The 20,997-nt window shown below is 51.5% G+C and overlaps 1 protein-coding gene across 2 annotated transcripts; it reads right to left on the minus strand.

Annotated features, from left to right (window-relative positions):
• Nucleotides 1-763: 763 nt before the first annotated feature.
• On the minus strand, nucleotides 764-20,153 carry ASB18 (ankyrin repeat and SOCS box containing 18). Of its 2 annotated transcripts, none has more exons than XM_080399861.1 (6): nucleotides 16,578-20,153; nucleotides 12,942-13,214; nucleotides 11,702-11,969; nucleotides 3,249-3,747; nucleotides 2,482-2,595; nucleotides 764-1,624 (listed from the first exon to the last, which is right to left on the minus strand). In XM_080399861.1, the coding sequence occupies exons 1-6, from the start codon at nucleotides 16,642-16,644 to the stop codon at nucleotides 1,439-1,441; spliced, it is 1,407 nt and encodes a 468-aa protein (XP_080255987.1). In that variant the 5' UTR covers nucleotides 16,645-20,153; the 3' UTR covers nucleotides 764-1,438. The 2 variants fall into 2 exon arrangements, with proteins under 2 accessions (XP_080255987.1, XP_080255988.1); XM_080399862.1 differs by having other exon boundaries at nucleotides 1,500-1,953.
• Between the last annotated feature and the right edge of the window lie 844 nt (nucleotides 20,154-20,997).

The following is a 20,997-nucleotide window of genomic DNA, read 5'->3' on the forward strand; positions in this document are numbered from 1 at the left end:
AGATTTGGCTAGTTCAAACACCCCATGACTCAGCCAGGATGTGTTTTCCCTAAATCCCCTTCAATCCCCCACCCTGCTCTGACCGCTGAAACCAGCCGTAAGGTAGAACAGTCACTAAAGTCACGAAGTGCCAGGTCTCGCAGAGATTTGGTGTGGGGCTTTTCTGTGGGGCATTCCCGTGTGGTTCAGGGCTCAGCCACCAAACACGGGGAACATGGGGAATGAGGGGGGGCTTGGCGATGCCCTTGCACACCTGCGTACAACTTAAAGGGTGAAGGAAGCTGCGGAAGCAGCAGGTGGAAGCTGAGAGGGGGGAAATTCCTTACCCTCCCCATTACCGCGCTCCCTCTGGGAGCCAGGGATGCTGCCAGCATCCTGCACACATCGGCTGTGTAACCCACCATAGTGTTGGGTGCTGGTGCAAAGTCCAGTCCAACATGCAAAAAGGCTGATTTATTTCTATATATATTTTAAAATGGTGAGTGTAATTAAGCAGAGGAACAATTTGGCGAGTGCTGTGGCAGAGCTGCTAGCATGAGGACAGCTGTTCTTCCAAGGGGCACGTGTATGCCCTTGCTTTGGTTCAACAGAAATTAATTTGGGGAGCCTGAGGGTCTGGAAAAACAAATCCTTGCTCCTCCTGGTGCCTTTTGCCAAGTCACCATGTGAAAAGAAAGCCCAAACTCCTCCACTCTGGCTTGCCACCAGGCTTTCCAGCCCCTCCACATGCCAGCCCCGGGGGCAGCAATGGGACGATGGGTACAGGAGGTGTTGGTGAGTGCCTTGGATTGTGGGGAGCCGGGAGAAATAGGGGGTCACTCCCCACCTCCACTTCTGCATGGCATAACCAGCTCTTTCTTGGTGGCTTCTACATTAAAAAAAAAAAAAAAAAAAGAAATAAAGAAAAAAAAAAAAGAAAAAAAAAAGAAAAGATTTCTGGTCTATTTTATGGTCTATATTAATGCCACTGGATATTGCATCCTGCTAACAGCTTCCAAGCTGCACCTCTGGTCCCAGTTCTGCTTGTGCCACTCACAGGGGAGATTTATCCAAGGGGATCTGATGCCCACGTGGGCTGATTTTAGTCATCATCTGTTGTGCGTGCTTTCCTTTGCACACCTGAGGAGCCCCGCTGCTTTGTCAAGATCCTTTATAATGAGTATTATTCATATCTGCAGCATGCTTGTAACAGCTACTAATCATTTTATTACTCTTTATAATCTATTTAAAGCACAATTAGAAAAAAATCTATACAAAGTTACAGCCGAAAGCACATTTTAGTTACGTTATAAATCCCTGAAAAACAACCATCTATCATGAAAACCAGTGCTCCCTCGCTCGGCTGACAGAAATGGATGCTGCTGCGCTACACCGAGGGAGGACGAGGTAAGGTAAGGCAGGGGTGGATGATAGACCTCGGTCGGCTCCTCTTGGCCCTTCAAAGCATGATTCCTTCGGGCTCCAGCAGCAGGTAATCACGCAAAGGCTTGGGCACAGGCAGCAAGGGGATAAGGCAATGGCATTTGCTCCCAAACTTTTTCCGAATGGCGGAGCGGCATAAATGTTGCAGGCACCGGACTGTGCCTGCCAGCCGGAAAAAGGACTCATAGAATAGCTGGTGCTGCTGCAAAGAGAGGGGTGAGGGGGGAACCTGAGCATCCGTTCGTTTTGGGTTTTTCTCATTAAGCCAAACAAATCAGAGATACTTTTGAGATGAAGATCTAAGGGGAGGAGGTAAGAAACCCACGGGTGACATTTGCCCGTGGGTTAGGGCTCCGTGGGCTGGTGTGGGTCCTGCAAGCAGAGGCTGGATGGAGAATTCTCCTGTGGAAGCACACATGAAGAAACCCAGCCTCACCACAGGAGCTGTTTGGGGGGGATGCTTTCATGCCCACTGGAAGCAGCATCCCTGCAGAAAGCCTTAGAGCTGATGTAGAAGAGACCTGCTTGTTTCTAAGAGGGGGAAACAAAGCAGGATTGGTCTGTGCAACCCCAACCTTTCCTTAGCTCGGAATAAAAATCATTTCTCCCATCCCCTAGAATGTGCTGAAGAGCTTTATTTGCATTTCAGCAGCCGTTCCCCCTTGCAGCCAAGCTAACCAAAGACCTGTGGGGACAAGGCAGCCATCCGAGATCATTCGAGAGCAGGCTGGCCATACCTGTTGTACGTCTGGGGATAAGTTCTTCAAACGAAAATGAGTGGTGTGGGCTCCTCCCGGGCAGTGATCCAGCTTCAGGGTCACTTCCAGATGCTGGGATTGTATTTTATTGCAGGGCAGGGGCAGGAATGGGGATTTTGGGGTTGATGGAGCTAAAGGGATGCAAAGCTGCTGAGATGATCGAATGCGTGGGGGTGCTCTGAGGACTTCTCCCCCCCCCCCCCCCCCCCCCCTAAAGTTTGGGTGGGGAAAAAACTCTTGCTGGATAAAACCCCTTCCTAGGGGCTCAGCCATCCCTGCCAAACTGCCAGCACTGTCTTACCTGAAACACCTCCTCCGGCACAGCCTCAGCCCACTTCTCGGAGACAGGGATTTGTGGGTAGGAATTGAAGAGGACTTCGATGATCTCTGGCACAGCCGCACAGGACTTCAGCACCTAGTCATGGGCAACGTGAGGGGCTTCAGGTGGAGATGCATGTCCCAGAGTGGGAGAGCATGCATGTGCTGCAGCCAGGGCTTGTCCCACCCCAATGTGGTCTGGGTTGGGATAGTCCCATGCCAGTATGAGGCAGGTGCAGGGTTTGTCCTGGCATGCTTTGGAGATCTTTCTCCACCTGTGATGTGGTGGGAAGACCTGCCTTGCTGTGGCTCTTCTTCCTCTGGATGCAGCCCTTGCTTCTTATTTACATTTTTGGCTTGTGCATGCTAAGTCAGTATAATATTTTCTTTATTGTTTGATGTAAAATCAATGAAACGCAGAGCCATAAGGCGGTTGCACTGATGGCTGATGTACCAAGCCTGTCTCAGACATCCCCAGGCAGAAGAAAAATCCTCCTTGCCGGTCCCCCATGCTGGCTCCATCTTGCCATTCACCCTGCCTGCTTTTCCCTACTGCCAGACCATGCCAGTGTTTCCATCATTCCCAGCAGCATCGCCAACCCTAAGGGCATGATCCCCTCTCCCTGCCTGCACCAGCTTCTCCCAGATTCTCCCAACCCCCCTGGGCTTTTTATTTCCCGAAGCACCCCGACCCCAGCTGCAAAATCCCAGGTGCAAGGGGATACAGGGGGGCTGTTTTGGGGTCAGTACCTTGACGAAGGCAGGGGGCCATATCTTCTGGGAGCCGTAGTTGAGCAGCAGCTGGACGGTGAGGTGGGGCTGCAGCTCCCTCTTGAAGGCAGAGCTCTGCAGCGTGCAGCCCAGCGGGGAGATGCCGCCGTAGTCAATGGCGTTGACATCAGCCCCGTGCTGCAGGAGGAAGCACGCCAGGCTGGCGTTGGCGGCCCCGCACGCTTTGTGCAAGGGGCTTCTCCACATCTGATCCCGGGCATTGATGTCTGCGCCGTGGGCAGCCAACAGCTGGCAAAGCTTCAGGCAGCCCTCGCCGGCACCCGGTGCCTGCCCACAGAGGATGCCCAGGGCTGTCTCCTCCCGTGCGCTGCGTGCATCAACGCGCGCCCCGTGCCGCAGATAGAGGCGGGCATGGTCGCAGAGGCAGTGCCTGGCCGCCACGTGCAGAGCCGTCTCCCCCCCATCCTCGCTCGGCAGGTCGACAGTGGCCCCGTGTCTCAGCAGGAGCTTGGCGCATCTGCAAAGAGATGGGGAGGCTGGGGTGTGCACCACCCAGGTGGGTTTTGGGGGGTGTGGGATGGAGTGGGAGCCGTGAGGGACGGTGGAGTGGGAGGTGGTGGGGTGAGGATGGGGTTCATGCTGGAGCTGGGCTGCCATGGCAGTTGTGGCACTCAGGGATTTTGGGAGGGAGCAGCAGAGGCCGGGGAGGGTGGCCTTGTGCCCTGGTGCCTACCGCAATGAGGGTGATGGTGATTTGGGCAACATCTCCCTCTTGCCCTTGACCGGCATCATTCATGAATGGTCATCCTAGACTATCTTTGATGACCTTGACCATCCTTGACCACCTTGGCAGTCCTTGACCCACAAGGGTTCCACCATCCCAGGTGGTGGATGGTGATGCTGGCCGTACCGGTGGTCGGGCAGCGCCCAGGAGCAGTGCCCACAGTTAGCCATGCCTACTGGCTCAGCCCCAGCCAGTAAGGGGTGTGGGATGCGTCTGGACATGATGAGGACACATAGCATGATGGGTCCCTTTGTGCCATCAGTCTGTTGGTTGCATTTTCATCTCCCGGTATGGGTGCAGCCCTGGGCTGTTACAGAGATGATCTACACAATCCCACCCCTTGGCTGACATCCACACAGCTTCTCAGCTGAAAACATCCTAAACTGCTGTCTCCACCTTAATCTGTGGTGGGACCAAGCTGACATGGAGGGAAACCCTCAGTAATGCCTCTGTGCAGCAGAAGACCTCAGTGTGGGTTTGTTTGTGTATAAAAAGAGATTCTTCTTTTCCCATTAAGGTACCCAAATGTCTGTGTTGGGCTCCTACCCCAGAGAGGACCAAAAGATTGTGTTTTCTCCCTGTTCTGGAAAGTAACACCTTTGCAGGTGGTTTAAGCCTGCAGAAATTAGTTTTGCTGGCTTGTTTGGCATCTGGTGATGATGGAGGAGCAGCACCTGCAGTTCCCAGGAGGAATAAATTAAGGTAAGCAATGCTCCCATCTCTCTTTCTCTCTAACATTGCTGCGTGTGGGTGTAATGAGGGGTTGTGGCTGCTAAAAAGTAGGGATGCCAGCTCCCATCAAAGCTTTCCATCTGCATCCTTCTGACAACAGGTGGGGTTAAAGATGCCTTGTGCGCCCTGATGGTTTGGTTTTGATTGTTTTTCTGTATTTTTTAATTTTTTTTTAATTTTTTTTTTTGGTGTGTATGTGAATAAATGAATGTGATCAGCCAGTCTAAATGAATCAAAGTGACTGCTCCATCCCCCGCCGGGAGCCGCTGGGGCTGGCGTGGCTCAATGTCATTGCCTGGGCAGGGCTGTCAGCAGCTGGGTTAGCACATGGGGGCTGAGCTCACCGCTGTGGCACGGAGGAGCTATTTTTTGGAGGGGGGCCAGACCCACGTGCCGTCCAAGCGAGACTTTGAAAAATGTGGTGAGTTCGTGTTTCCCAAGAGATGCTGCCAGGGAGGTGGGAAGAGCAATCCTTCAGGAAGCCTCGGCAGTGGCTGCTGTTGTCTAGGGAGGTGTATCAGCCTTTGGACTCCTCCCGCTTCTTTAATTTTTCTCCAATATGTTCTTTTTTTAGCTCAGGTGTCATCTGGAGCCCTAAGTGAGGTTCTGGGCTGATACAGAAGCAAAATGAGGGGGAGTGGAGTCCCAGCCTGCTCCCTCCCAACAGGAGGGATGAGGAAGAAGAGGAGCTCTAGAGAGGAAGGATGGTACTAAGGCATAGCTTGTTTTTCATGGCCCAGATGAATGCTATCATATATGGGGAAAAAAAAATAATAATCTACTTGAATCCTTCTGGACCTGCAGCATCACCTCCCCCCACATTTGATAGGAGCTGGTGAGACATTCGCTGTCCTTGGTGGTGCAGGATCTGTAAAAACCTCCTTGGGCTGCTTTTCCCATGTGTATCAAGCCTGAGTTTACCAGGGAAAAAATCCTGCAGACAGGATCTGTGTGGATGGGGTGTTCCCACAGCCTTTGCAGGGGTAATGCTCCTAGATGCTGCCAGCCCTCACTGGACCTTGCTGGAGGCATCCACCACGGATGCTCTCTGCTAGGGATGCAGCTGTGGGTGAGCAGATGGAGCGTGGGGTTGTGCCAGCCCCCAAACCCTCAGGTTCTTACTTTGCAGTTCCCTTTTTACTCTAAAACGTGCTGAATCTCTTTCCCAAGCAACAGCGTGTCTCGCTGAGGACTTTTTGGGGCTTCCTGCTGGTCAGTAAAACTTTGTTGGAGGGGGTCTGTTGCTGGAGCAAATGACATGCAACTCGGGTCACATTTACCAGCTTTGTTCATCCTTACAGCAGGGAATCTGTAGCCCTGATTATAATGACTCTCTCTGGACCTCTCTGGGTTAGCTTAATCCTAACACCATGGGTAGCTCTGGTACCCTAAGCTAACACAGCTGGGGCAAACCAAAGGATGGTTCTGTAGGGAAAAATGGAAAAAAAATATGTTTCTGATTTGGTTGCAAAACACGCAGCAACCTAATCCATGAGATTCTTTTTTTTTTTTTTTAAAGGAAAAAATAGATCAGGCTAAAGCATCTCTGCTCCTTCCCAGGCAAGGAGGTGGCTATACCTGGAGACCCTGAGCACAAGCCCCGTGCTGGTCTTTTTGCACTTTTTGCAAGTGCTGCATATGGAGCGTGCCCAGGCTGAAGACTGACACCTGCATAGGCAAGAGAGGAAATATTCTCCTGCCCTTATTTTCCAGGTGAAGGGTGGTACATCATGGGCTGCCTGGCAAAGCCAAGGGCTGTGCCCAGCCCCTCCAGCCCAGCACCCTGGCTTTGCCATGGGGGTTTTTCCTTACCGAGAGTGGGATGGGAGTTCAATACAGGGAGTTCAGTTCCTCTTGGCCTCCTGCTAGACATCCCAAATATTTTTCTAGAGTTACTGGAGTGGAAACGCCATCCTTCCCAGATGCTATTTTGCTGAAGGGTTATTCTATTTTGTTGTCAAGTTCGATGGGTAACTTGTTGGAAGAAACCCAAGTCGGTTTATATTGAATTTTCCCCTGGATACTCCTCCCTTGGCAAAGAGGGAATGTTAGTTGGGGGCTATAAATAAGGGGTGATCTTCTCTGCTTAATAGGAATAGCAGGCCCCTGCTATAGGAGCACGCGCCTCCTGTTTGGATGTATGGGGCATCAGCAGGTGCTGGGTAGATGCCGTTCATGTTTGCTGGCTATATGCTGTTATCTGAGCCTCTAATTTCTGCTCATGAACTCATATGCTCTAACACTTCACCAGCATTTCTGGCTTCTTGTATTTTTTTAATGAATACCTTGTTGTTCACCGTCAGATTAGACTAATATCCCATTCAATAAGGCTCAGCAGTCACTTGCTGCTTTTTTTTGAGGGCTCCTCTCCAGTTTTCTGGGAATATTGCAAGAAGGCATGGGTTTAGTTCGGCAGAAATTTAGACACGGGCTGGCAAAGCAAACCAGTTTGTTTTCCATCCAGCCTGGTACCATTGACCTGGGCGAGCAGCTCTCCAGTGGCAGCGATACCCTCAAAAAGCCAGCCTTACACATAGCTCTGCCTAACTTAGACTAGTTTAAACTCTCTTATAAACCCTTCTTAACTCATTTGCTGGTGGTGGGTAACACACGTGAATGTCTCCTTGCTTGGGCAAGTCACTTGTTAGCTTAAAGTTGCACTAATTTGTGATAATTGGTGTTAGTACTGCAGGTTTGCCTTGCACTGGGGTCCTGGCTCAGTTAAAGGCAATAAAAGGTTTTGGGTTTTATTTTCCTTCTTCACCCATCAACAGAGTCGGGGCAGATGTTGGTGTGAGGTTGGGCAGGACGTACCCGTCCCCCTCCCCTGCCCTGTCCTTGCCAGGGTGGCTCCTGCCGGCAGCAGCTCCCAGCACCCCACAGGGATGCTGCTCAGTTTGGGATGAAAAAATGTCCAGGCTGGGAAAGTGGGATTTAGCTTGAAATGATGGGATGCGATGAATAACCAGCAGGAGGAGCAGGAGGTTGGGGCAGAGGAGGCTGGAGGAAAATTCCTGTCCCAAAAACATACTCGGGCCCCCAGTTTGCTGAAGGAAAAATCTCCTGTTTGGTGTTTTCCGCCCCTCCCTAGGGCTGGAGCGAGGCTTTCCCATCCTTTGCTTGCTTGTTTTTCATGGCATCTGAGTGACCGTCTCTCCATCTGTGTCTGATTTATTGCAGGATTGCTCCCACTTGGAAGAATCAGCCTTTCCCAAGCCTGGCTCTGAATGCAAGGATTATTCTGATTAATTTCTTAAAAAAAGGAGAAAGGAAGACTGTTCTTCTTTAAAAGACAAAAATCTTTTCAGGCACTGCAAGCCTACTGGTGAGCCGCTGGTGGTGGCAGGGCTGGCTGTGCCAGTGCAGGGGCTGCTCTGCTGCCACCGAGCAAACCCCAGTCCAGGAGCATCGCTCCCTGCGCTGCCCCTTTGCCAAAGCTTTGTGAGTCGCGGATGCTCATCTGTGTGAGCCGTCACACCAACTTGGGGAGCAGCTTCTCTGAAGAGCAGGGTCGGGTCTTGGGTTGCCCTCTGTGTCTGCTTTGGGCTCTTTGTTTCTTGCTCAGGACCTATTAAAGAGCTGGTCTTCCCTGGCAGGGAGATGAATTTCCAAAACAATGGTTCCAAATGCTGAGGTTTGTATTTTAGCAATGCTAAACAGAGAAGAGGACAATGATGCTAAATGCTGGTGTTTAAAATCTGTAGTGTTTTTTTTTTTATTCTTTTTTTTCTTTCTAGTAATGCTTACTTCCCGCAGCCAAAGGGACAGCGTGGCCAGGCCGATGCTGGGCTAGCTGGAGGGTGCCAAGGGGTTGGGGCCTCCAACAGTGGGTTAGTGCCCATCTTCCTGGTGTTGGGGAGCCTTGCTATCTTGGTCATGTTGCCTTTTTGAGGTACTTGCCTTCCTGCTTGGGTCCTGTTTTTTTTGCTAATTCCTCCCTTGATGAATTATCCTCATCTTCATCCCCTAAGCAAAATCCATCCTGTCTTCCTGAGCTGGCAGCTCTTGTGCTTACTTCCTACCCCATCATTTCTTGCATGGAGCCCCTTAGACACCGACTCTCCTCCTGCATTGACTCATCACACTATTTATCTCCCACCTCTCTGAGCCGGAGGCTTGGAGCCAGGAGGTAACTCTGGTTTCAGCTTCCAGGGTGGAGAGGAAGCTTGAAGAGGTGAACGTGAGGGTGTTGCTCAGCCATAAGACCAAGTTGCATGGAGCTAGGGGTGACATCTTGTTTTCTCATCCCTTGGCTTGACTTAGCCCTCCACCCTATGTGGAAGGCTGGAGAAGGCAAGCCCTAGGAGATTTCTTTCCAGGTAGGCTCTCCCTGGTTGCGTGGGAAACCTGGGATCTTTAGAGAGCTTTTTCCAACTGGCAGATCTGAAGGAGGACTCTACAAACGTGATAGTGTTTGCCATCCCTTCTGCTGCGGGTACCGCGATGGGAGGCGGGAACTACATCCTGCATCCCTTCGATGTGCCTTCCCATCGCCCCATGCCTGCTCTTCCCCCCGGCACCGCCGGGAGAGTTGAGACTCTTCCTCTCCCCCTCAATTATTTTTATTTTATTTTTTTTCGGGGTGCCAATAAAGGCAGACTCCTTTAATCATCCCAGCTTTAAGAGGGAAAAGGGAGAGCGCCAGGGAGAGAGTGCAGTGAATTTAGAGACTCATCTTACCCCACCATGTTAATTATCTCTGCTGTAAAAAAGAGGTCAAGGAGAGGAACTCTACTAAATAGGCCGACGTTGGCATGAACAGCTCCTAAAGTGAAGAAGGTAAGACTGAACTTTACTGGAACTTTTTTTTTTCCCATCTCTTCAAAAAGCTCCTAGATTAAAGCTCTGATATCCTTTTTGTTGAAATCTCATGGATTCTGAAGCTCAAATGGCTGGAAGGAAGCCCAGATAATTTTTTTTTATCCCAGTCACTGAGAGGCTCAAAGGTTTTAAGTCCTGCCCCCATGGTGAATTGCCGAGTATATGGGAATACAGAAGAACCCGGCACATAGGTGTTCTGGCCATTGTTATCGAGAGGGAGAAAAATAAAATAGCTCTCTATGTAGGTCAATGACCTGCTCTTTATTGTCAGTAAAAAATTAAGGATGACCTAAAATCTACTACTCAATAAAAAAAAAATAAAATAAAAAAAAAAAGGCAAGGTAAAGTAGTCTCCCCCTAATCAAAGAGGAAATGTTTGTGTTACCTAAAGCTTGACCTCTTCAGTCTCCAACTTTAGCAAAGTCTTTGCGATTGAAAAGCAGTGGTCGAAACCTCAAAACCTGTCTGAAATGTCTATTAATTTTTGATCTTTCAAGGGAGTTGGCTTAGTTATTGTAGAAGCCCCCGTAGCGCCGGGTAGCGTAGTTAAGGGTCTCTCAGCATTTCCATTATAAAGCCCCAATATTCAAGGGCTTATAACTCAGCTGTTTCCATGTTGCGTCTGTCTGATCCCCGTGTCACCGTTTGCTGGCTCACCTGCCATGCCCCTCCATCCTTCTGGGGGAAATAACATGTAAATCAGTGACAACGGCTCATTTTTAATATCTGTTTATATTTTTCCAAGCTGGGAAGCACCTGGCCAAAGACAGGGCACCTGGACCTCTGTGGGCCATGGGGTCCTCTCCACGCACCAGGCTTGTTTCTGTGCCCTATCACTGCAGGGGGGAGATGAAGTTGGTGAAGCCTAAAATACCACCCCCGCCCCGAGGCGTTTGGGGAGTGAAGGTTTTAAGGTCAAAAGGGTGCTTGGGTGAAGGAATTAAAACTAGCTCCTTATTAATGATAAGGGTTGCTTGTAGCATCCTGCCTTACCCATCCCGCTCCTTCCAACCCTCATTGCACCAAGGATGCATTTGATTAATCCCTCAATTTTTGGATGAACCAAAATTCGATTAATACTAGATTTTCAGCTGTCTTGCAGAGACTCTTATTTATAAGCCAGGCTCGAGATGTTTATGTCTGCAAACCTTTCCCTCTCTGGCTGTTTCTCTTTTGCAGAGCTCTTTCCCTGACACGTGGCCTATGATACATTTGATCTGTAGTGGGAACCTTGCCTTCACCACCTACTCCTAGTTAAGCTTGCTGCCTGCTTTAAGGGGAGAGGATTGGAGCTGGGGTGGGTTTTCACTGAAGCTGGCAGATGATGAAATTCTCCATGGCCCTAAGCAGTTTCATCAGGATATCAAGGGGCTGAGCTCTTCATATATATAAAATAAAATAAAAAAAATTCCGGATTCCTTGGGTCTAATGATTCAGGCATTTAAAGTCCTACTGGGACATACGTGCATGCACGAAAAGCTTGTTTTTCAAGGGAATGTTTATGGTTGCCTCTGTGTGATGCTGATCCACAGTGAGAAGGGCATATGGCTGAGCCTTAACCCTGATATAAGCCAAGGTGGGTCGGTATGTGGCTTGCGTGGGGTGAGGAGGTGGGAGGATTGTTGCCATCCCTTTGTTACAGCCCTAGGGCTGGGATTTTAGGAGAAGTGGGTGCCCTGATCGGCACTGATATTCCCTTGCAGACGGGGTTGGCATGTGCTGAGGAGTGCAGGAGGTCAGACTAACCTACATGCCCCGTGACTAGATCCATCCTGAGCATCTCCCAGGGGAAAGCATGCTGGACCTGGGATTTGAGACATAGCGATTTTAGGATAAATCATCAGATAAGAGGAGGAAGGAAAAGCATGTGGAGCTGGGCTGCTCCTGTCCACAGGAAGGAGATGTGGGCTGTGCAATGTGCCTGGCACCGGGATGTCCCTTTTTGTTTAAGCTGAGCATGCCGCAGCAGCTGATGCAGCCAGGAGATGTGGGAGCATGCGGGAAGCCTTGCCAGGGATTGTGGCACCTTTATTTTTTGCACCCTGCAGAGGCAAAGGCACACTGGAGACTGCATGTAGGGGATGCAGAGTGAAGTTACTGGCAGGGGGATGCTGATGGGGGTCCCTCTCCTTACCTTAGGGAGTCTTGGGTGGTGCAGAGGTGCAGTGGGGCCAGACCCTCGTCACTCAGCAGGTTGGGGTCAGCCTTGTGTTCCAGCAGCAGCTCGACGCAGTCGAGGTGCCCCCCCAGGCAGGCTTCGTGCAGGGGTGTGCGCCCCCCCGGTGCCAGGTCGGGGTTGGCCCGTCGGCGGAGGAGGTGGCGCAGGCAGGCGGCATGGCCCCCACGGGCGGCGAGGCACAGTGGGGTGGTCAGCTCCTGCTTGTACTCCAGCGACCACAGCCCTGCCAGGAAAAGGGGGTGGGGTGATGCCCGGGGTTGACCCGCTGGGTTTCCACCTCCTGTGCACTAGCCTTGCCAACAAACTAAACCAAGACGCTGCTTGTTCCATTTTTCTTTCAGCTCCCTGGTGGCATCAGGAGTTTCAGAGAACCTGGTTACAGCTGGTGGCTGCCTCCAGCGCTATTGGCAGGAGGGGAAGCAAAACTCCCCTGGTGTGTGCGCATCCAGGAGCAGGATTTCACATGGCACAAGCTGGGTAAACCAATACCCTGCCCGCCACCAGCTGTACAGGGGACCCTCTGCGCACGACCTTGCTGGCAGGAGCTACAAGGCAGCTCACAAATACCCCACCTGCACCCAGGGGAGGAATATATGGACTTTGCTGGGACTCGGTTGAGCCTGAGGGCACGCAAGCCAGGTGGGAGCGTGTTGGGAGGGTGATGCAGGGCTGGGCATGGGATGCATTGGGTTTGGGTTCAGCTAGAGCAAGGCATTGCGTTTTCTGGCAGCTCTGGGACCTCTAGGACCATTGATAGATGCACAGCGCTTGGTGAGCACCTGGGGTTGGGAGGCACCAGGTACCGCCACCTTGTGAGCATCTTCCTCCTCCCAGATAGGACCAGGCTGCTCTTCCTGAGCCCCTGCATGGGGAATTTGGGCTGCGAGCCCTCTTGCAGGCGTGCCTAAACCGCAGCATGCCCCAACCTGAAAAAAAACATGTGGACACACTTTTTACGCTTCTCTGCCCCTCTGGTGGGTTAGTATGTGCAGAAGAGAAGAAAATAATAAAAGAAAGTGCTGAATATTTATCGCTAGGGCTGCAGGGCACAGTCAGCTAACCAGGAACCAGCCACCTTGGGAACAGGCTCTATAAAAGCAGCGTTAGGTACTTAAATGCACTGCACCTCTCCTATTTAGGGTTAGTAAATACTGGGGTTTTAATTTTTCTGGACTAGCCTTTAAAGGAAAAGTACCTGAGAGTCCATAAGATGCTTGACTTTTCACTTGCCACTCCAGCTCATTTTTACTGATCTCAAAAACCAGGTTGACATCTTGATAGTATCGGTCAGTCACGACCTCGAGGCTTCTCAGGTCTCCGGTGACCAGGGCTGTGTAATACTTGGTGGACGGAGCGTGAGCCGTCAGAGGATGCTCCAAATCCAATTTGGGGGAAATCTGTAGCTTTTCTGTTACAGGTCCTGGTAACTCGCCCATTCCAGTGCTTCCCGTGTGTGTGTAGGTCCTAGCTGGCAGGACAGACGGGCTTTTATAGTTCATTGTTTCCATCCTTCTGGGCTCATTGTCTAATTATAATCCAGTTAAGGTTCTATTGTCATTGTATTTATAACTTCGTCGGGTCAGGTGATAATGGGCACGCGATACAATGAGGGTCAAACGGTCACTGGGCTGCCTTGTGACAGCACCCCTTGGATTAAATTGCTGATTTAATTGCAGGCTGTAGCTTGGGACACAGGTGTTTAGGCTGGGAGGAAAATGGTGCCTAGTGTTTAGGGGGTAAAAAAGAAGAAAAAAAAAAAAAAAGAAAAAAGAAATTTAGTCAGCTCCTATCTGCCCAACCCCATATAAGCTTATTTGTGTACTCTGAATTTGGACAAAGTGAGTTTTTTCTCTCCCTAACACTGGTTTGTTTTATTTTGTTCTCTTTAAGGGACTCATACCGGTCTCCAGTCTTATGGTTGCTATATGGAAAAATCTGGGCATTGCACTAGTGGCCAACATGACGCAGCCTGGCATGCTGGCATGTCCCTGGATGGAGGGATCCAAAGCACTTGGCAAAAGCCAGTGAGGTCCAAATCCTCCCGGGGCTTTGGCCAGGGGAGCTGCTCTCCCCGCCGATGCCTTGTATAGGAGGGAGCGCCCAGCCTCTGCTGCCATTTAAGCACAGGGACGGACACCGGCGGAGCGTCTTGGCTCCTGCTGCCCTGAGGCTCCTGGCTCCTTTCCTCAAGGTCGCAGGAGAAGTTCACAGCAGGGACTAGAATAGTCCTTGGCATCCCACGACTTGGAAGCTCTGGGTGACACAACCTCCCAGCTCTCCCACCCCACCTCCCTGGGGAATAAACACAATCAAAATGAATCTCAGGAAGGTGTTACACCATATCAAAGCAACCTGCTGTGGAGGGACTGCTGCAATGCTTCGTGGTTCCCTCTGTTGTGGAGTCAGCCTAAGGCTGGAAGAAATGTTTGAGACCTTTTCTGTAGCTCACTGCAAGTGGGGACTTTGCTGGGCTCCTGTGGGTGACCATGAATGTCTTTGTGCCGGCCCTGGGCCAACACACCCACACTGCAAGAGTCGTCTGAGGTTTCTCTGTGGGTTTCCTCAACATGGCTGTGGTGACATCCAGCCACCTGGCCTGGGAGACCATGGGATGAACACAGAGCCACAAACTGATCACAGTGTGTCCGTCCAGGATGAGACCGCACTGAGCCGGGGGGTCTGACTTAGGGTCTCTGTGTAAATTAATCCCTTGTGTAAAAGACCCCCTGCCTTGAGGTCCCTGTTCACCTGTAGCTGCAGTGGGAGCTAATTTGAGGTCAACCAAGGTGGTCTTCCTCATTTTCTTTCTTCCCCCTTGAACTCAAGGCTGAGCTTCCCACCTGGCCGTTCACAACTGCTCGGTTGGTTTCTAACTTCCAGATCCCTTTGTCTTTCTCTTTTCTTTTACCACTTGTTGCTATTCTGCTACCCCCAGCCTTTGAGCCCATTCACCCTTCTGCTATGAACTGAACCACCTCCTCAAAGCATTGCTCTGGTATGAAAAATAGCCTCGGTATCCCCTGGGGTCCCTGAGCTGGAGTAGGAGAAGATTTGGAGGCCCAGGGAGTGGCACAGAGTGGGATCGTTTTCCCCAGGGACTTGTCCTGGGTCACGTTTCCGCAGCCCCGGCGCACTTTCCCTCTCTGCTCATTAGCAACCCTGTAATATTTCCACGGTGGCGCGGAGGGAGCTTGCCTTCACGTGCCCTTGTTCACATTGAGGGGATCATCTTCCCACAGCACAGACCACCTCCCGTGCTGGCAGCTGGGTATATTTAGCAGAGAGTCTAGACCTTCTCGGTCAGACGTGGGCTAATTTTGTTAGGGGTGTGTGCGTCTGGCATTAAACTGCCGTTGAGAGCGTGTTGAAATACCCTGTGACCCCTTCTCGTGAGCCTTTTAATCAGCGTTTATTTGCATATAACACTCACTTCTTGGGTCACGGTAACGACAGGATTAACAGCATCGCTGACGGAGGGGGTTAAAAATAGCCAGGGCCAGCAAGAGCAGAACGAAAAAGTCCTCTTGTAGCTGAACGACACATATAAATGCACGCGCCTGAGCTCCTGCCAGCCAAGTCAAGTGCTTTTTCCACTGGTAAGTGGAAAGTGATGTCAGGATTAAAAGATATTTCAGTGTTTTTAAGGAGAACACTGCTGTACAGGCTAAGGCGATCTACTGCAGAGAGGAGCTGGCAGCCAGGACACCTGTGGAGCATTCTGTGGCTGGCCGGGACCCAGGGAGTAGTCACCGGCTGGGTTTTGAAGGAAAATGGAGGGGGTTGGCTGCTTGTAAACCACTTGTCACCTTTGGGCAGTGATATTGGGTGGTGGAGAAAGGCTGGGACCCTGCAGCCCTACCCTCTCCTCTGCCACGGCCATGCTGCATGGCCTTGGGCACATCACCTGTCCTCCCAGCATCCTGGTCCCCATGCCTCGAGACCCTGATGGTCCAAGGGCCTGATCCTGTGAGCAATTAAGCCTGGGGTCATCCTTACGTGTCCTTACTTCACTAAAGACATTTCTGCACGGACTCAGGCTCCAAACGCTGGTGAGGATGAGCACTTCATTAGCAGTAGCCTCGCACTCATTAATCTCTAACGCGGGGGGAGCATCTTAACCTTCTCCCTGCATACAACTGTTTGCAGAGTACACCTCATTTAACAAAACATTAAGCATTTTACTTCCTCAGATCAAGTGTATCTATTAATAATGACTTAAATTGTCTGCACTGGCTTCACATTACGAGGAAAACTCATTCCTGGCACATGAAAGAGCACGATACACAGAAGCAAAATGACTTCAGCGTGAGCTTGTTCCCCAAGTTAAGCTGCCACATAACAACTTAGTCCTTACACCAGGGAGATTTCAGCCCGTAATAACTTGCCCTGCTGCTTCAAAAAACGCATGAGGCTGCCTTAAAAAATCCAACGAGTCCAGATGTGCCCGTGCGAAGAGCTCCTGGCATCATCTCTGTGATTTACAGCTGTCCTCCAGCAGTGGGGAACGGCATTATCTTTTTTTCCAGGGAAATTTCCAGTGTGGTGAAGGAGCCCGAGGGCTGGCAGCCCGCGGCACTGCCTACTCCAGCTGCTCTCAAGCACGGATTGCAATGCATGACTGATTTAAAGCTTGCACCCTCTCTTAACCCCCAAAATAATTAAAATGAGCTGGTGTGAGTGGCAGAGCTCCCTGTGATGGCTGTGTGTCCCCCCAGCACCTTGCAGCTGTGGGGAAGGGATGCTGTGCCCACAGCTGGGGGACCGAGAGGTGGGCAGGCAGGATGGCAAAGCCACTGTGCCACGAGATAAACCATCTGCTACCCAAGCCTACCTTGGAGGGACAGCGGCGCGAGGGTGGCTCTCCCGGGCGATGCTTGCTCATCCCCCCAGAGCACCATCCCTGGCCGGGCAGCGCAGGGCAGGAGGTTTAATCTTCTCTCTTGGAGCCAGATGCCACCTTGCAAACAGCCAACCTGCTGCCGAAATGTCCCCACGTTTATATTTCCAGCGCTCCTGATCCATGTGACAGCGCTGCCCACTTACGTGGCTGGCGGCTGAGCGAGGGGGTCAGACCGCACCATTAACGCCCGTGAAGTCGCACGTGTCTGTGCTGGGGGGCGGGGGGAGGGTCACGCTTTGCACCCCCCAAAAATCTTTTGCAGATGCTGTTGCACGAGCAGAGCCAGCTGGGCTGCTGCTGACGGACCAGCCCTCCTTTAAAAACTGCCGCCTGGTGAAATATAAACTCGTCCCCAGGCTACATTGATTTTGTCCAGTTTTTATTGGAAATTAGATAATATTTAAATAGTGCCGAAACATTTCCCTTTAACAGCTCTATATAATATGTGCTACACTGGTTTATAGTGGCCCTTCTTTATCAAAGGTAAATAATTCAATTCAATAGAAAAAACCCCACACCACCTTTCCAGTTCTTGTAACTGAGCAGCTCTATCCTTCCCCCCCCCCCCCCCCCTTTTTCCATCAAATATAGGAATAAAACCCCTATATCTCTTAGCTTAACTAAAAATACTAGGCTTTCCTTCTCCCCCCCTCTGTGCTGCAGATTTGCAGCTGTGTTAATTATCCCCTGGGAATTCAATCCTGGTGCGCATCCTCTTTTAAAGGCAAAGGGGAGCCCTACCAGTTATTTAACCCCTCAGTAATGCGCTCGTGAAATGTCACCCCGGGTGCCAGCCTGGCAAACCCGCGCGGGCTGCCCCTCCGTCACATGGACCCCTTACAGTACGGGGCTGGGTGGTGGCGTTTACTAGTTAGCGAGGCAACTGGGTTATTTTTAGCAGTCACCCTTGAGATGGCTGGTTTGTGGGCTGTAAACGTTGTGGGCTGGGTTTCCCCCTCTCCCCACCTTTATCCTAAAATATTAGAGCCCTTGTGCTAACGGCAGGCGCTGGGCTGCGGTGCCTCTGCTGCTCCGGGCTGCAGACATGAAGCTTTCAGCTCAATTTGCCTTTGATTTGGGGATGTGGAGGGCTTGAATTCCTCCCTGCGTTAGTTTCCTCCTTTCTCTCACTACCCCTTTCTCTTAGAAGGTGTCTGTCTGAACACGTACGGCAAGGCCAGCTGAATTTCTGGGTAGTGATGGTTTAAGGGTTGGGCTTGCTTTAAGCGTTGCCTGAACCCACCCAAGAGCAGTGCCAGGCATGGTCCCTCCCTCTGCAAAATCCCCATGCTAGTTTTGCCATGTAACACTTTTTTTTGTTGTTGTTTTTTTCTGCCCGTCTTAAACTTTGATGCCCCATGTTGGCCAGCTGCAATTTAAGCACCTGCCTGCGTACAGCAGCTATAGAAACTACCAGCCCTAGTTACACCTGGGAGGACTCAGGAGTGGAGAAGCAGCCAGTGATGAAGGAGATGCTGAAAAGAAACCTGCACAACAAACCCTTTTCTGAAAAGCAGGGACGATTTGCTTTTGTGAAGGTTGTGTGCAATGGAGAAGGGCAGGAGAGCAGCCATCCTGGGGGACTCGCCCAGGAGATGCCACCAACCTTGCCATCATCTCTCAGAACACAAACCTGAGAGGCATCTCTTGAGTGCTCAGGAAAAGTTTGCTCTTGTGAGTTTCAGAACTGTGGGGTTCAGCAGGGGATTGGGCTCCACTGGCTGTTTAATGGCACTAAAGCAGCGTTTGCATTTTCCGTTTGCCTGGGTCTGGTGAAAAAAAAGAGGAGGAAAAGCGATGTGAAATAATGTCACCCTATATAACTGCGAGGGATGTAAGGACAGAACATATGCCTCGTTGCCCAAAGCGGCTTGTAAGGCAGCACAAGGTGGCGACGGCTTTGTGCACCCCAAAAATGCTACTGGGTTGATGCAGGCATTTCTGCTGGTGAGCTGAGGCAGGGGAATGTTTAGCATCCCCACAGTGCTGGTTCAGTCTCACTTTCAGGTCGATGTTCTCCCACAGCTGCTGGGGTGCAGGGGTGCACGTTGGGTGACGCCCCACCTGTCAGGTGCCCTGTGCCCAGTGGGTCCCACCATGGCATCCCTGGAGGGGCTGTGATCCCAGGGAGGAGGAGGGAGGGTGCAATTTGAAAGGAGGAGGAGGAAGGTGGAAGGAATTAGAGGCTTCTTGTAGGGTCTGTAGCGCAGGACCCACTCCTGGGAATGGAGACACCAGGGATGTGATGTGGTACACGTCAACACCACCGCTTGCGGGCTGACCACCTAGATTGGGGCTCAGTAGTGATTATAGGGTGAGGATCCAGTGCTGGGTATGTCACGATTCACACCCCAGTCCTTTTCCCCAAACTCCTGAAAACTGAAGCAGGTTCACCCCATTCTCTGGCTGGGTCTCCAGCAGGGGCATCACTGCCGTGCAACAGGCTTGGCTTTGCCAAAATGCTACGGCAGGTAGAAGCAGAGGAGCTGGATGGCACCACGAGCTTCAACAAGCCCTTCGCTCGGTTTCATGCCATCCGGTGCTGTTTTGCTCCTCGGCAAAATTAGCTCTTGACACCTGCAAGTGTAATGGAGTTGTGGAAGGAAGGTATTTATGGATCGGAAGATGTGTTTCCCAAGTGCACCCTAACTAGAAAGTTATAGAGATAATTGCTTGCCCTCTGGGATGCAGAACAACAAACTCAACTATCCCTCGTTGGCTGTATCCATTTCTGGGGGATTGATTTATTCCTTACCAGTGGACACATCTGAACTTCGCTTGTCAGTGTTAATTAGTGGGGACTCTGCCCGATTCATTACGGCTACGACCTCTCTTCGTCACAGCTGCACTTTAACGAGAGAGCCATCTGGTTTGCCTGCTTGGCTCTGCCTTCATTCCTGCCCCCCCTTCCCATCACTTGTGGGGTACGGGCTGGAAACAATGCCTCGGAAATTACAGGTTGCTGCTGCGGTGGGACGAGGCAGCCGGTTCTTGGGGCTCAGCTGCAGCACCTGGACCATCCGTCACACCGGCAGCACCCGGCAGCGAGCTGTCAGCACATCACCGCCGCTGCCACATCCCCTGCCCTGCCTGAGCTGCGACGCCAAGGACTGTCCCTGCGGAACATGGAGGGTGGCTCAGGTGGGCAATGCTGGGGGCCGAGGCTTTGGGCTGCCCCCGACATCCCCCCGTGAGGGGTTTCATTAGCGGGCAGAGGGGTGTGCGTTGCTTGCCAGGGGGGTGGCATGTCACCGGTGGGTCAGGGACATCCCAGAATTGGGAGCTTGAACTTGGCGATGGAGTGAGGATGGCTTTGTAAGCCTGAAATGAAATGTTGGCCCTGGGCAAGACCCCACGTGAAGGGCTTGGGGATGGAGCCGTCTCCTAGGTGGGCTGGAGAAAATGATGTAAAGATGGGGCAGGTTTTTGGGCCATGAGGTGGCACCATGGTGTGCTCACACCCATGGTACCTCCAACCCACCCTGACAGGATGGGGAGGGGTTGCTCCCAGCTAACGTGGGTGGTGGTGTGGGGGGGCCACCACCCCAGAGCAGGCTTCCATCAGGCTTTGGAATGACACGCTGAGACCTCAGATTTCAGGCTGGTCTGACTGATTTCAGCGTTTCTCCCGACCCCTCACCCCCTCCCAAAGGGTGCTGCCTGAGGGGCTTTTCAGGAGCTGTCTGGTTTGGGATGGAGCCATCGGAGTGCACCTTTAATTAGAACAATTATGGGTATAACTTAGCCAAACTTTGTGCTGAGTGGGGCTATTGGCTTTGCTGGCTGAAGGGCTCATTTGCATGATTTCCAATTTCCATCTCCTGCTAATCGTTCAGTCTATTCACTGCTCCAATTACTCCTAACAAGAAGACAGGGTTGCACCCAACTCTTAACCTCTCGTCAAGCTTTCACTAGGGCTTGGCCCATCACACTGTATCCAGCCTTAATGGCTGATACCTAGATTTTCCCTTGCTTTCCAAATATTCCTTCTTGGTGTTTTTCCTATTGTTTAAGCCCGTTTTCTTTCCCCTCCATTTTGCTCTTGAGTTATTTGTACTTAGAAAGCAGAAGTCCCACTCCATTAAGCAGCCCTTGGGTGAGCAGGCACAGTGGCTTCTCCTTGCATGACTCAGGATACCAGGAGCTGGGACGAGTAACGATGCATTTGGAACTGAAAACCAGCACCTCTGGTCTTCTTCTGTAAGAGCTTATTGCCCTGAAATGTGGAGGAAATGCGCTGGAGGTGGCTGGAGCAGGCTGATTTGATCCCAGACCTGAACTGCTTTCATCTGGGAAAACCCCCAATGAGTCCAAGATCAACCATCTCCCACCAGACCATGTTGTGGCTCCA

The sequence above is a fragment of the Falco punctatus genome (assembly GCF_963210335.1).
Source record: "Falco punctatus genome assembly, chromosome: 8".
In the NCBI taxonomy this organism is placed as follows: domain Eukaryota; kingdom Metazoa; phylum Chordata; class Aves; order Falconiformes; family Falconidae; genus Falco; species Falco punctatus.